General features: G+C 38.5%; 1 protein-coding gene across 1 annotated transcript in view; it reads left to right on the top strand.

Moving 5' to 3' along the window:
• Positions 1–16,714, top strand: part of LOC149180052 (protein ROOT INITIATION DEFECTIVE 3-like) — a 161,974-nt gene that overhangs the window by 96,215 nt on the left and 49,045 nt on the right. The window contains exon 7 of the mRNA XM_089413744.1: positions 172–299. Within this exon, the coding sequence (XP_089269870.1) occupies positions 172–299 (128 nt within the window). The remainder of the gene's footprint in view (positions 1–171; positions 300–16,714) is intronic.

Genomic DNA, 16,714 nt, shown 5'->3' with positions numbered 1-16,714 from the left:
ACTAGTTTTTCCACTGTACACTTCATATCAATCTCAAAAAGTAACTGAAGCAGGCAGAGTATTTCTTTTAGTGAGGTTTGGTAGCTATGGACAATCTATATGCCATGTAACTGATTTTTGGTGTGGGGCTAAATTTGAGTGCACCATTTTGTTATTTTGGTTTTCTTGCAGAGGATCCATTACAGCTCTAGCTTTCAGTATGAATGGATTATGGCTAATATCTGCTTCAGAAGATTGCACTGCACGTGTCTGGGATATAGTTACAGGGCAGGTTATTCGAACATTTGATCATAGGAAAGGTAATATTTTGCACTATATTACAAGTTTGTTCAACAAACTTGTCATTTGATACTTTGCAAAATATCCAATTTCTCTTGTCCCTTTGTTTGTTTTCTGCAAACTTCCTTGAATTGAAAAAAAACCTCACTCAACATACATGATCCATGGTTGATTGAACAAAATATGATGCCTGAGTAAAGAATGTTCCTTTTGCAATGAACTTTCTTATTAGGAGATAACTCACTGAAGGGCTTACTTGGAATGAGGAAATAAAAGTGAATTTCTTAAATGGTATTGGTTTGGGAAACACTGTCTCTATCCCCAATTATCAAAAATAGTGTAGGGTAAATTGCAGGAAATGATTTTCAGAAAACAGGTGTGGCAAGGGCTCATAATTTCAGTCAGACATGAAACAATAAAATCATACAATGCAAATGATAAATCTCAATGCATAGACAACTTTTTTCATTGCTAGGTTCAAATTTGAACTCAGTATTAATTGTTCATAATTCATCTACACACACTCACACTCACTCACACACACACTTGTATTCAGGAAACAAAATAAAAAATGTCAAAGTCAGTGTTATAAGAACTGCACCGGACCAGACTGAACTGGCTGGTCCGACCTTTTTTGAGCAAAAACTGGTTCAAACTGATGCCATGGACCAGAAAAGGCCAGTTTGGTACCAAACCAGCTGGTTCTTGTACGGAACCGGCCAGTCCAATATTAAATTGGCATTTTTTCCCCTAACTAGTTGGTTCTTTATCAGACTGACCTGTTTTCACCGAACTGACTGGTTCCATATGGAACCAGTTGGTTCAGTATCAAACCGGCCTTTTTTCACGGAACCGACCGATTTAGTAAATGTGAGTAAGGACACTTGGAATGCAATTTTTTTTAGACATTAATTTATGAGTGGGGCAGCCTAATATTCAACCAAAGGGCCCCATTGCCTCAAAATCTAGCAGGTCTTGTGATAGAGCTCACAAGGCATGAACTAGATCAACATACAACAATGAGTTGGAGGCCCACTGTCACCACAACACTCCACCTCGTCCTCTTTAGTGGATTTTCGCCACAAGGCAGGGTTCCCGGTATTAGTCACCTAATAGGTATTCTAGGTCAAGGGTTCAGAGGTGACAAATGGATAAGCTTAAGAAGGGAACTCAACTTAAGGACAAGGCTCAATCAAACAAAGACAAGGAATAACATGCCCTTAAAGAGGCCTATCAAGGGAACTTATGACCTAGGGTTTATTGAATAAGCAAGGATAAAAGCTTACCAAGGTGCATAAGACCAAGACAAGGCTTGCTAAAGATGGATTTGATCAACAATTGGAGCAACAAGCCTTCAAGAGACCCTAAGTTAAAGCCCTGGGTTAGGATAGGTTTTACCCTACAAGCATCGACCTTAAGTTCAATGAAGAACTAGGGATTCGTTCTTCCAATGGAGTTGCCAATAATGATATGTCAATGTGTCATATGGGGAACAAAACACACGTTTTGTGTCCCCGACAACGACACCAAAATGTTACCGTTCAAACTAGCATGGGGTCCTAGAGGGGCACTTGCTAGGTCAAGGGCAACAATGAAGCTAAAGCTCATTGTTACCACAACTAAAGCTTCCTACTCTTTACGAACTTTCATCGATGGATGGACCAATGATAAGGCGAGGGGTGTGTTGATTTGGGGTAGCATCAGATGTGCTCTAGCCATGAAAATTGGTGGAGAGGCTAATAAAGCACATGAGATCTCCAAGACCCAGAAATGGTTTGTGCAGATTCTACCCGGTTTAGGAGATATTAAAATAATTAATATTTTTAATGGAGTTCCTAAGTCTAAACTTAGGAAAAATAAAATATTAATGGGTTTTAATATAAAATTGGGTTAGAAGGTTCTAAAAGACATGCATCAAGCCATATCTAATCTCAGTCGTTGATTAGAGATGTATTCTCGGCCGTTGAAGGACCAACATGAAAAGTATAAGAGGAGGCTTGAGGGTCAGTTGGAGAACACACCAGAGTGATCAGTGATTTGATTTTCTAGAGCGAGTTTTGCTAAGAGAAATCGAATCAGTAATCAATTGTAGTGAGGGGCAGTGAGTATGAGGCAGAGAGGCGGAGAAACTGCCAAGAGACCAGCGCAGAAGCAGAGAGAGGCAGACGCTGAGCTAGAGGGAGCCACGTAGAGGCAGAAGAGACTGCACAAAGGCTAGAAGGGCTTGCGTCATCCACACAGAGGTTGCAAGAGTGATGCAAAGGGTCGTAGAGGTTGCACAGTGCCTCAGAGGGCTGACGCAGAGGGTTTTGAGCTGACGCAGAGGCCAGGAGGGCTGACATTGAGCTTCAAATTGTGCTGGAGAGGGTTTCGTGGGGTAGATTTTCTGAATATCTGCTTCCGAATAGAGAGGTATTACTGTCGGATTATTTTCTTTGTCAGGTGAGCCGGTTTGGTATCCAGTTGTACTCAGATAGACTACATAATAATATAACCCTCAGAATTGCTGCACCGGTTTTCCCAAGTTGGGTTTTTCGGGGACGAATTGTCCAAAAATAACGGTGTCACTTGTGTTTGCTATCTTTTTCAGCTGTTGATATGTAGATGGTTGAGACTGTATTGTGTTTATTTCGATATTTATATGTTTAAATAACTTGTTCGTAATTAACAAGTAGGAGAAATAAACCAAAGAATACAGATACAATTTCTAACGGGGAATACTTAGGAATTTCAACAGGGTGATCCTGGAAGCCTGTTCACAAGAGAAGCTCAAATATATGGCTTGCTTGTCTTAGAAGACAAGATGGAAGGCTCTCAAGGAAGGACTTGGGGAGAATTTTAAGGGTTAGGTTTTGAGTATGGGCTTTATAAAGGAGATCACTAAGCCCTAGAATTCTTGTGGAAACTTGGGTCCCAAATGATCTTTGAAGAATTAACCTTGATAGTGCATGGGACCACACAGGACCAAGTGGAACTGAGTGTTAGGCCCCTATACTACTAGTGTAACCACTTATTGTTATTAGTACAACCCACTTATTATATTGATGTACCCATGTAGTGCCCATATTGTTATTATTGTGCCCCATAGAAGCCCACTATTGTTATTATTGTGCCCTTACATTATTATTGTTATGTCGGCTCTGATTATATTATGACCCCTTAAACTCCTATATATAGAAAGGAGGTCTTTTCATTTGTATCATCAAAGAATCATTCATTTGTGTACTGTAAAGGAGGTTGCCCCCTCGAAGAGGCTGAATTTTAAGGCGTTGATCTATCTTTTCTATATTTTTGTGAGCTGGTTTCATAACATTTGGTATCAGAGCTTTGGATTCTAGGGTTTTGCTGCTCCAAATAGGTCATCGGGGCATTTTCGCTATAACTTTTTTTTTGCGACGTTTTAGATGAGAAGAAATCGCGCTGAATCTCGGATCCGAATTTTAGAGCGTTTCACGATATATTTGCGGAGATATGATCTGAGGAAGTTGGTCTTTTAGCAGACCCCTGAATTACATTCCAAACAGGTGACTTGGGGAAAATTGTCATAACTTTCTCTCTGAGCATCGGATTGAAATTTCGTAAGAAGTTACAGAAAGAGGATGGACTGTAGTTTCTTGTAGATATTTCTCAGAGCCAAAGGTCGAAACAGTGACACGTGGCACTTCATACAAGTTCGCTCTTCTGGAAAGGTCTATAATTAGGTCATCTTGGGAGATTGTGCATAACTCTTTCTTGGATAATCCAATTTGGATCAGACTGGTGGCATTGGAAAGAGGACACAGAGGGCTACTACAGGTCGCAATTTCAGAACTTAAAGATCCAAAAGTACAAAGTTACAGTCGTTTCAATATCGAGCTCCTAAAATCAAGAAAAAGCAAGATGAAGAAGTTTAATGGCAAGGATCCGGTAAATTGGATACTTCAGATGGAGCAATAGTTTGATCTACATGGTGTACCACTGTTACAAAAGGTATGTATTGCATCTTCATATTTAGAACCGGATCAATTTTTATGGTATGAAGGGCTTTGTTCTCGTAAACAACTTGTTACGTGGTCAATTTTCATGGAGGAAATGATAGCACATTATGAGGATACAAAGAGCAACACCACAACAATTGGAAAGAGTAAAAGAGCTTTATGACATAGTGGAAAGCAAAATTATGGAAACCAGGAAGCATACCCCTTACAACTATAAAGATGGAAGTGTTGTTTCTCCCAGCCTTCCACAACCTACAAGGGTTACACCACAACAATTGGAAGAAAAAAGAAAAAAAAGGGCTTTGTTACAATTGTGATAGCAAATGCACTAAAGGTCATAAGTGTGCTGAGAAGAAATTATTTTACATAGAATATGAAGAGGAGGAAGAAAAGGATCAAGAAACATCAAAAGAAGAAGATATACGCCAGGACCCTACCCCAGAGAAAGAAGAAATGAATCAGACCATATCTTGTAAAGCATTGGCAAGAATTACCACTCCTCAAACTCTCAAGATAGAAGGACATATCAAGAAGAAAAAGGTGCAAGAAGTGAAAGATCACATCGAGAAAGAAGAAATGAATCCAACCATATCTTGTAATTCATTGGTCGAAATTACCACTCCTCAAACTATCAAGATAGAAGGACATATCAAGAAGAAAAATGTTCAAGAAGTGAAAGATCACATCGAGCATCAAGAAATCAATCCGACCATATCTTGTAAAGTATTGGAAGAAATTACCACTCCTCAAACTCTAGAGATAGGAGGACATATCAAGAAGAAAAAGGTTCAAGCAGTGAAAGATTACATTGAGCATCAACAACAAGTCGTCCAAATTTTAAAGGATAGCGACACTTCGGTGCAAAATCAAACGAAACAACAGGGAGATCAACATCATAGTGAAAAATGTTTTGATGTAGGTGATTGGGTATTTTTACTGCTACATCTCAAGCAAGCTATTTATGAGAAGGAAATGTTGGCAATACTATATGCACTTAAAAAATGGCGACCTTACTGAATGGGAAGACTCTTCAAGGATGAGGATGTGGAAGCATTGTTTTGTGCTATTTCTATTATCCAACCAGATTGGATAAACGAAGCAAGGGATGAATGGAAGAAGGACGAAGAAGTATGGCCACTTATTCAAAAGTTGCAAAAGATCCCAATTCAAACAATATTGCCAGAAATTGAAGAGGAAGGAAAAATCATATTGGAACCTGGAGCAATCATAGAAACAAGAACCCGATAGCTACGAAATCGATCAATTTTAGAGTATCTCATCAAGTGGAAGAACTTACCCGCTGAAGATTCCACATGGGAGGACAAGAATTTTATACAGAAGCATCAAGAACTACTCAAGTGTTGAGGAGAATTATGACTATGGACCTTTGAATTTTCTAGGTCAAGGAGGCCTCAAAGACAACTTTGCTTGGCACTAGGGCAGCAAAAAAATCAGTTTCAAAGACTTTATACTTCGTTTTGCAAGGTAAATGGCTTGTTAAGATGAATTTCAATAATGAAACATCCCTAGGAACATTCATTCATTATACATGACCCATACATGAGGCATTCACTATCTAGAAACAAAATTTCCACAACTTCGCATAAGAGATGCAACAAATAATCCCTAGTATAGTGATATCCCAACAACAATGTATGTGACAAAAATAGAAAGAAAGAATAACAGTAAAATGTATTTACATGTATAAGAATATATCCAACTGTAAAAAAAAAAAAAACTCGCCATCAAGAAGCTCCAAGGCATATGAAAATTATCCAAACATCAAAATTCATTCCATGCTCCAAAATTCATCCTCCAAGAAGGATAGTGAAAACCTCTAAAGAGATACTAGTTCCAAGTCCAAGTGATAATGCTAAAATGAATTCACATCACTTGTATTTATACACTTCTAATGAGTTTGATTTAGCTAATTAGGCCTACATTAGCCCCCACAATAAAATAATGTGCAAAATAACTAACTTTTGGTGACAAACCCACCAAACTAGCACATAAACAAAAGAATAAGCCTCTCAAGAGGTCGAATAATGAATAGTGCATGTCGTTGGGCCTTGTAAGAGGCCTAATGGAGTCCCTATGTACCATAATGTGTAGTTGAACTCCCAAAAGCAGTGGACAAGGGGTTGGCCCCTTGTAATAGCCTGTGGTGCTCCGAATGACATGTTGGGGCACACAAGTGTCCTCATGGTTCTCTAAACAAATTGAAGATGCCCGCAGATTGCCTGCAAGGGCTAGGATGATGGTGTAGGTGATGCCCCATCATCATGGAAGTCCTGGATCATTTGCCAAGTGTATGGTGCAACTTTGGGGCTTGCTGGGCATGATGGATCAAGTGCATCTTCCTCGTCCATTAAGTGAACCGCAAGCAATCTTTGAATGACTGTGGGGATCCATGGAGTGTTGTCTGTTGTTGTGGAGGCCCATGGCTCTCTACACACACCCTACATGTGCCAATGTAGCCCTTTGGGATCAGGTCCCCGTATAGGGAGACCAAACCCAAATGGAAACCACCTGTAGTCCTGCATAAGATCTAATGCGCTCCCGTGCCTTCCAACACACCAAGTCATTAAAGAAATAAAGTAAAAGAGTTTATAAACCATGGATAACATGTGAGCACTTCATAATGGCATGCCCTTCCATAGTGGGCTTTGGCATGTACTAATGTCTCCTAGCTCCAAATAGGGTTATCCAGGCATCGGGTGATTTCTACCTCTAAGGGGGTGGTATATCCATGGTACATCCTTCAAATGGTGGTGGGAAGCGGCATAATGATGGAATGGAGTAGGGAATGAAAGGGGGCAACCTGGATCACATGCCATGATACAAGGGTAGCTAATAAAAAGGAAGCCCACACTTGGGTAAATAATGTGTACGAGGGAGCAATCGTGGTGCATGAGTTATGCCGACCTTGATTTTTCAACCCTTCTTCATATGCCTTTTGCCTTTTAATGATTTTCTTTGGTAAACTACTCGGGGCTCTAGGTAATGAGAGGATGATGCTTAAAGTAGAGCAGTGGATACCTTGTTATAAGGTGGGGTAGTTCATCACCCACCGGGGGTTGGGAAAATCATGGGTTCCTGAATGATAAAGGAGGCTCATCAAGGGCCATGTAGGAACCAGGGTGATGGCCATGGAATGGGGTAGAGCTCATGTCATGGCTTTTGCCCATGTGCTAAATGCTTTCATCCCCACCTTCTTTTGCATTTTGTGGTAAAATTTCCTATTGAATGTGGCAAATTATGCTTTTTATTTTTCTTTTAGCTGCATCAACCTCCGGGCATCATTCCAGGCCCGACCCAAGATGTGGGGCAAGGGGAGGGGGTGGTTGACCCTATGTGGACCTAGTGGAGGAATGTGGACCCAGGTGGGAGGAGAGATGATTGGGGGTGTAATGAGTGGAAGGGGAGTAATATATGTGAATCGGGGAGCGGGACCATGCAACCAAAATTAGGGTTTCCCATGTAGTACCATCCCTAAAACTAATAGGTCAGTAAAAGAGATCCCACGGGACTAGGGTGCAAGGTTAACATCCCAAAAGAGACCTAGGGGACAAGAGCATAGACCTAGACCATTCTTTTCGCCGAAACCCCCCATTAATCCATGCACAAAGTTTCCGTGATAAAAAACTAGAATACTCAATTACCAACTAACAAGGCATACCTTTAGGTTTGGGAGGCCCACCTTCAAACATACAATCATGACAGATGGGTGAGAGACCACGTGGCTGGCTCAGGTGGTAGAGAAATGGCACATCGAGCTAGTTGGTGGCTACGAGGGGCTGTCAGTTGCCGACTGAGGATCATCATGGAGAAATGTTTCTCTTAGGGATATCACCCACAAAATGGTGGGTAATAGGGCCGAATTGACAAATCCTTCTGAATATAAACAACTTGTGGGGGCCTTGATGTTCTTGGTAAACTTCTGATCGGGCATATCCTTCGCCGTAAATACTTTGAGTCAATATATGGTTGAGCCTCACCATCTACATTGGGTTGCTACAAAGAATCCCTTAAGATATCTTCGTGGCACTATCAACTATGGACTGAGATAAAATATCGAGAATTTGAGGCTACATGGAGATTTTGATGCTGACTGGGCTAGCAATGTGGTGGATAGAAAAAGCACGTTTGGATGTTGCTTCTCTTTGGGATCTGCTTCAATTTCTTGGATGAGCAGGAAGCAAAAAGCAGTTGCTCTAAGCAACGCCGTGACGAAATATACTGCAACTAGTATGGCCTGTTGTGGAGCTGTTTGGTTGAGGAAGCTCTTTAGTGAGCTATTTGAGCACGTGCTGGATACCACCATTATCTACTGCGACAATCAAAGAGGGATTCGCCTTTCAGAGAATCCTGTGTTCCACGATCATTCCAAGCATATTGATATCAGGTACCACTTTATCGGGGATATGGTACAATAGGGAGCAATAAGGCTCCAACAAATCAGGGTAGATGAACAGGTTGCATACATCCTCACGAAGCCCTTAGGGAAGGTCAAATTCTTACCCTTTCGAGAGAGACTTGGAGTTGTGGAAGAACCCCCTTATAAGGGTCTCGCTTGTGTTGGACATTGAGCTCTGAGAGGCTTGGGGTACTTCTTGGAGCTATGTGCGACCATAGGGTGAGTGGTTCACCTTCCCCTATGGTTGTTGATATATGCATAGGATGAGTGGTTCACCTTCTCCTATGGCATATGAGCAGGATGAGTGGTTCACCTTCTCCTGCGGATGCCGCAACATACGTCCTACCCTTGCAGTTTGGGACTCTTGGGAAGTACCTCTTATCTGGCCAATGAGTTGGGAAAAGAGGATAGGGACCATAGCACTACATATGGACGCATCGTGTACTGCCGTGCTCCTTATGTCGAGGATGCACGATGTTCAACAACTTGATCGCTTAGGATCTAGTTAGATTGGGGTTCTACCTCGGGTTATGTGGATTGACTTTTGTCAGTGTTAGTCTTGTGACTCACTCTTGATCGATTCTTCTTATTTTCTATATCAATCTTCAACAGAGATGAGACGAGATGCAAAGATAGTACATGATGACAGGATGGCATGATGATCGATGGTTAGATATTTGCAGGTAGAATTCTCCCTAGTTGAGAGGGAGTGTGTAATGTCCCCAATTTTGATTTTTCATTTAATAGGAATTAACCGAGTTTATTGGGGAATTACTAAGCCTAGCACAATTTTGCAATCTGGGCATTGGAGACGTTTTGGGTACATGGGACATAGGAGAAATAAAAAATTCCAACCTTTGTGGAATGTAAGGGCCACCCCTCCTGGAATACGCACCCCTTGGAGGAAAAGTCAATCGTGTGGGAAGGGGGTCGAAATAGTTGGTTAAGGGACCCACAAGGAAAGGTGAGGCAACAATTATAAAGAGGAGGTTGAAGGCATCATAGAGCATTTTTTGATAAGTTGTCATTTTACACACTGTTGCTGTTTAGCACTACAGGTTTCCAAGGGGAAATCTCACCCTCTTCTTCGGTGGACCATGAGTGCCACCCTAGGGAAGCAAATTCTACTCTTCTTTGGTAGCTGGGAGGATACCACGCAGTAGCACGAATTCCTGGCACTAGTGGGACGCAGAAAAAGGAGCGACATAGGGCTTGGAGAGGTATTGTGCTGGAGAGGAGATTTATTGTTGTTGGGTTGTTTCTTCACACAAATACTTGCCGGAAGGAAGGAATTTCCGGGATTAGAGGTGCTTTTCTCAGTAGAACAAATTGGTGTGGCTGGGATTGTGCCTTTCTCCCTAGGATTGCGCAGAGGGTGGTGGAGCTATTTGTGGGGAGGCTTGGTGAGTGGGATTGAAGAGCTAGAATTGTTTGGGATTCGATTGGAGGGGAATTGGAGGAGAGTTCTTAGCCTTTGAGGGGCAAAAACGCTCCTACTATCACAAACGACATTTTCCAGCAGCAAAAGAGGGCCAAGCATTTTTGGGTCAATTTTGGATCGTCAAAACTAGGGCAAACCCTTTCTGGGTTTATTGAGGAGAGGCCAAGATTAATTAGGCAGAATTTTCTGGGAAGGTTTGAGGGGTTAAACAGGGTTCCCAACTCAGCCAGCAGCTAGAGGAGCTAGGGGAAATTGGGCCGAAATTCCGAGGTCAACATTTGGAAAATTTCCTCATGGGTTTTTTTGGGTTATTGGAGGAAATCCCAGGGTTAATTTCCCAGAATTTTCTGAGCACCAGAGGAGGCCCTAGCAACCATTTCTTTCTAGCCAACAGTGCAGATTTCAAGGGCAGTGCAGAGCAACGAGGAGAAGTCACTTCCTATCATCCAGGCACCTTGTTTTCTCACTTGGGAATTGTCTAGCTTACCTTTGGCAAGCCCAAGTGCACTTGTTCTTGCCTATTGTACTCCTACGATGAAATATAATAAAATGGCTCAGCTTCTTTGGGGATAAATTGTTAATGTGCTGTTATTTTGTGGTGTTTTGATCTTTGGTTGCATTTAAGAAATTTATGGCTGCTATTACTTAATATTTCCATTAGGAATATTATAGAGTGTTAAAATGTGTAACTAGGGCCAAATTCCAGTTTGGACAACTCATTTGATGGAGATAATTATTGCACTGAATTCCTCTTTTCGAAAGAACCAAAATTGACCTAAGGTTCACTGAAATGAGATAAGGAGAATAATGTTTTTGAAGTGAAGCCCACACATGTGCAATTTGTCAAGGTCAGCCTCACCATCATGTAGGCTTATGAAGCCCAAGAGACATGTCTTTTGACCCATATTGACTCAAATAAATAAGAGTGACCTCAAACCTCATTTGGCATCATCACAACTCAACAATTCTCTCTCTCCTCATCTGATTGGTTCGTACATCTCATTGGGCAGCTGTCTTTCTCTCACATGTGCGGATTTCAGGAGGCTCCTTTGACTGTTGTTGACTTTTCTGTTTCAGCTAAAGTTTGACCAACATTGATCAAGGTGATTTTTACCAGATTTGACTGTGGTTTTGGAGGGTTTGACTCTGTTTGACGAGGCGCATTGACTGGCACAAGAACCGAGGAGTTTTGGGCTGTTTGACCTGTGTTAACTGCAGGTTTGACTTCAGGTTGATTAAGTTTGACTGCTGATTTGTTGACTGTTTTGGGCTGACTTTGACTAGCAAGGAAGGCTGAATTTGACTGGGTTTGACCGACCTCCAAGTGGATTGTTTGCTGCTGCATTGACCACCATTGACTTTCTGGTTAGCGCTGTTTGACTGTAAGTAGAATACTGCTGCTTTGACAGGGCTGTTTTGGACAGTGGTATTGGATCATCAAATTGACAAGTGAGCATTGACTTTGACTTTATCATTATACATTATTGGATTCTCTTTCTGCTGAACATTTGATATTTGTAATAAGAAGAATTGATCAAGGGTTTTCCCAATCTTGGGGTTTTTCCCTGGCTTGAGCCAAATTCTTGTGTTCTCTTATCTTGGCTTGTCTTTTGCATTTATTGTTTATGTTCTAAAATTAACAGTAGATAATTGCAATTTAATTTGTTTTCAACATTTTCATATTTCATTCACCCCATATCATCAATAGCAATCATGTAGAGAGAACAATAACATCAAGAATGCAGCGGAAAAATAAAGAAGAGAAGAAGAAAAAATGCACGATAGAGACACAAGATTTAGGTTACAGACCGGGGCTAGGATGATTGTAATTGGCTAAGAGGGTTGGTGAACAAAGTCCCTCATATGTTAAATATCTGTGCAGCTCATTCGAATGAGTATTATATTAGTGCCTGTTGACCACTACGTGTCAACTTCCCATAGTAGTACCCCCCCTTTTTCGCAAAAGGGATAGCGCTTAATCGACATGTCCGTGCCATTTGACAGTCATTGTCGACTTGATCAATTTATGTTGTAAACCCAGTCTGCATGTGTGAATTGTAAATAATCTTAGCAGAGTTGAGTCATGTATGTAAATTGCCTAGGTGGACCTAATTTTCTAGTGATAATCTACGTTCCGGAAGGTTTTTTGTCTCAGTTTTCCTTCAGCCTAACTCCAAAGCCGGAATGAATTTTATCATTAGAATCTTAGAGGAATCCTAGTGTGTTGATCTGCTAAATTATAGTTGGTCGCAGAACTGGGTGGTCTATGTGGGTCTATGTCAAATGGGTTTTCCCCTTTGAGATGTAAAATTGTTAAAGTCATGATGTAAAGTGTCTTGAGGGTTAGGAAATGTTTTAATCCCCTCATAAGTCCTAAGTCCTAGGTCCTAGGGAATTTTTTCCAAAGGCTAAGTTCGAGGATCCATTTAAAAATAAATTAAAAATTAAAAAATTAAAAAAATTGAAAAGATAAAAAAAAATAAAAAAAATAACAAATAATAATAAAAATAAATAAAATAAATAAAAAAATAAATAAAATAATAATAAAAAATAAAAACTTAAAAATAATAAAATAATAATATTTTGAGTAAATAAATGCAGAATTTCAATTTTTTAATGCATTAAAAATTCGACGGATGAGATTAAGAGATATCTTGATCCTCATCGACGGTCGAGATCATTTTGACATGGATCACTCGAACTAGCTGTTGGGAATTTTTCCTTTAAATAGGGTGCTAGGGGTCATTTGAGATGGGATTCGATCTGTGAGTCTTGTGCTGAAGAAGCTCTCTTGTAAACTTTTTCTAGTGTTAATAAAGAAAGACTTTGGGGTTGAAATCTTGCTAGTGTTACTCTCCTGAAGTGTTGTGAGCTGTTTTATTTTCTGCATATTTTAAGTTTCAGCCATTAGTAACAGCTTATTGTAGAGTATTGTTGAACACAGGTATCTTGTTCACTTACTAGGGTTTGAATGGTAATAAGATTTTTGAAACAATGGCAGGTATCTCCATTGTATCTGGAATCTAGTATTGTTTTTTCCCTCTTTATTGATGGTTGAAATGAGCTGTGCAGGAAACCCTTATTGAGAAGATCAGTGGGCGTTTGGGGAAGTTCTCGGCTGAACCAACCAACTCCCGCAAGAATTCTCTTGCAGAGCCCAGCCAGTTTCAATCCTGGGTTTATCATTTAAGTTTGTTTTCGGAATTGCATGAGAGATTTCTGAAGTATTTCATAGTAAATCTAGATTTTTTGATAATATCAATGTTGATTATTGATAAATCTGGCTTTTGCAGAGTCACAAAGCTGTAAAAAAAAAAATTTAGCTGGTTCATGTATTTTTATTTACGTTTTTAGCTTTTGGTTGCTTGTTTTTTATTGATTTCAGGTTGCAGGTGCAGGGTTTCAATCTATTTGAAGAGGGTCAGCTATCTGCCCACTGGGGTTTTCATTATCTGTAGAAATTTTGTTCGAAAATTTTCTTATGTGTTGCTCTGGGCCTGCAACAGGCTCCCATCAATCTCCAACGCATCCTGTACGCTGCCATATCTACAAACAATCTCTGCGTCCTCTCGTCATTCAGCAAATCCTCAAATCGCTGCCTTTTCTCCACACGTCTAGCGGATCTCTCAGCCATTATCGACCTCTCCTTTTCACGATCTAAGCTGCAAATTAAATTTGCAGCTGCTAGCCCAGTCTTCTCGGTCAGGACCACGCATTCCTTTATCTTCCATGCAGATTTAGCGTTCCATTTGCTGCTGTTGCAGCCTTTAGATACCGGCGTCCATCCTCAGCCATCTCCACGATAGCTTCACGCTCCCCCTCTAACAATCTGCGCTGTGCATCAAACCATTACTCCACTTATCTCATTTCCTCCGCTCAACCATCTTCACGCTGTCCATTGACTGGCCGTCGAGCTCCGTACAGCAAACATCCAAATCCACGGCGTGCTGCTCACGTCAAACCTGTGCAAATAAACAAGCGTTTCGATTCTGGTATGTTTTGATTTCATAGGGTTAACGTAGGTAAGTTATTTTATTTATTGAATGCATATGCGTTGGTTTAAGTTAGGCTAAAGTTTTTTCTAGAATTGATTCTTTTCTTTATAGTTTAGAAATTTAAAAGTTCCGTCTCATTGCTCTTCTTTTTTTTTTTTTTTTTTTTAAGTTTTAGTTTTGATTTTAGTTTTATAAAAAAAAATTCAAAAAATAAAAATAAAATTTTAGAGTTTAGCTTCCAGTTTTTGTTCTATTTTGATTTTTTTAGAAATAAAACCAAAATAATTTAAAAAAAATAACAAAATTAAAAAAAAAGAGGGTTTTCTGCTTTCAAGTTTTAGACTTAAAGTTCTTTTTGTAGATTTAATATATTGTGCATATAGACTAGGTTTTTTTTTTTTTTTTTAGAGTTAGATTCGTTTTATTGAGTTTTAGTTTAGAATAATTTTTAGCTTAGCTTTATTTCATTTTAGTTTGTTTTGTTTTAATTTGAATGTAAGACTTCATAAAAAATAACAATATATAAAAATAAAAAATAAAAATTTCAATAAACATTTCAAAAAGAAAATGAAAAAGATATAAAAGATAAAAAATCAAATAAAAAAAATAAAAAAAATAAAAATAAAATAAAAAAAGTTCCCTTTTTTAGTTTTGCTAGTTTTTTTTAGATTAGATTTTATTTAAGATTTTAAATTTAGTTTCATTTTAAATTAAAATTTTTTAAAATCATAAAAATTTAAAAAATATAAAAAAACTCATAAGTGGTTAAAAAAATAAAAAGGTTCTTTTAAGATTTAGTTTTAAGCTTCATTTCGTTTAGATTTAGTTTTGTTTTATTTTTTTTTATGAATAAAAAATCATAAAAAAAAATAATAAAAAAATAACAAATAAAAAAAATCATAAATGTTTAAAAAAAAAATAAAAATTGATTTGTTCTTCTTTTCAGCTTAACTTTTGAATTTTTTTTAGTTTTAGTTTAGGACTTTAGTTGTTTTTTTTTTTAGAATTAGATTTTTTAATAATTTTTAGTTTTAAATTTCATTTTAATTGTATATATTTATTTAGTTCAATTTAGTGTCAATAAATTTAGATTTCATTTTAATTTTTGCTTAGTTTTGTTTTATTTATAAAAAAACATAAAAATATAAAAAAATATATAAAAATTAAAAAATTTGAAAAAAGGCTAATTTAAAAATTGGAAATTCTTTTTTTAAATCTTTTCTCTGTTGTGGTATAGTTAACGTGCTTAAAATATTTATATCTGGAGATTAACTATTTGAAATATGGTCAGCATTTAAGTTTCCTGGTTGTTTAAAGCATTTATTCTTTGGAAATTTAATTGATAGATTATCGTTTAAAGCGTTGTGCATTTGTTGAATATCTTATATTTTGCTTATAAATGATTGTTAATCATGGAATTATAAAGTTCATATTTCTGCAGCTTTCGATAAACAATCATTTATTCATTAGATCGATAAGGCACTGGTCTATTAACTTAATAAAATCAAATAGGTGCTTGTTTTCCCTCGTGTCTCCCAACCCAACTGGTCATCAGTTGGTCATCCATTTTCCCATAGGGTCTACCCCCCTTAGCCGTGGGAGACAGGCTTAAACGGAGAGATCGGGGATCAGGGTGACAACGCTCGGTCTGAGCGTTGTCGTGACAATCTGTGTGACAACAGTGCCCTTTCATCTTGTTCTAATGTCCTGACTCCTACCGATTTTAGAGAAAAATTCTTTCAGCATAGATGTGTTATTGTTTGGAATCTGGATTCCATATCACCAGGTGAAATGCACTAACTCTGATTGAATGGATTAGATAATCCTCATGAACTGCAAATATTCTCAGATTAAGTGAGAAACTAACTAAACACTCAAAGCCTCATATTTTGGTTTGGATGACTGACTTGAACAAAATTGCTTAACACAGTCCAAAGTATATAGATAAGAATCAAGATATTATATATTCTAATTTAATTGGGGAGTAGTCCAACTGTTATACATTTTGGATCCATATAACACAAAAATTGGTTAACTGGTGACCAAAATCAGTCAATATACCACAAAACTAGGTCGAAAAACTAGAATGGTAAGACAATTTGTAATATCCACAATTTTGTGAGCATGGAAATCACTCAGGTGTTTTGCCCAATTTTGGTGATAATTAATTAAAAAGGGGCAAATACTATTCTATTAGAGAATGGCGGCAAAATAGTGTTTTATTGGAGAATGGCGGCAAAAGATTACTTTATTGGAAAAGGGCGGCAAATATTGTTTTATTAGAAATGACAGAAAAAGTCACTTAGTGGAAAGTGCCCCCCACCAATAAAATAATATTAAAATGGGGAATCTAGAAGCTTGGATAGACTCGATGAAAATTATAAGAGGAGGGTGGACTCTTTTGCTAAGCATTCTACTCTATCTGATAATTTCTAATTGAAATTCTTCATCCTAGTTCAGTGGATCTCTTGCCACCCTAGCTAGACCTCTCCAATATCGGTGGACAAATGTGCCTCCCTAGTTGGATCATTTTCAGAATTATTGTGAAGAATCTAATTTGGTTTTGATTGCAGGCTTTCTTCAACATACTTGTCTTTTGTAGGAG

Source organism: Pinus tabuliformis, chromosome 3_2, assembly GCF_031772625.1.
Source record: "Pinus tabuliformis cultivar Carrire ecotype Pingquan chromosome 3_2, CPIR1, whole genome shotgun sequence".
Taxonomy (NCBI): domain Eukaryota; kingdom Viridiplantae; phylum Streptophyta; class Pinopsida; order Pinales; family Pinaceae; genus Pinus; species Pinus tabuliformis.
The sequence above is the reverse complement of the archived record's forward strand: the minus strand, read 5'-3'. Positions and strand labels throughout refer to the sequence as shown.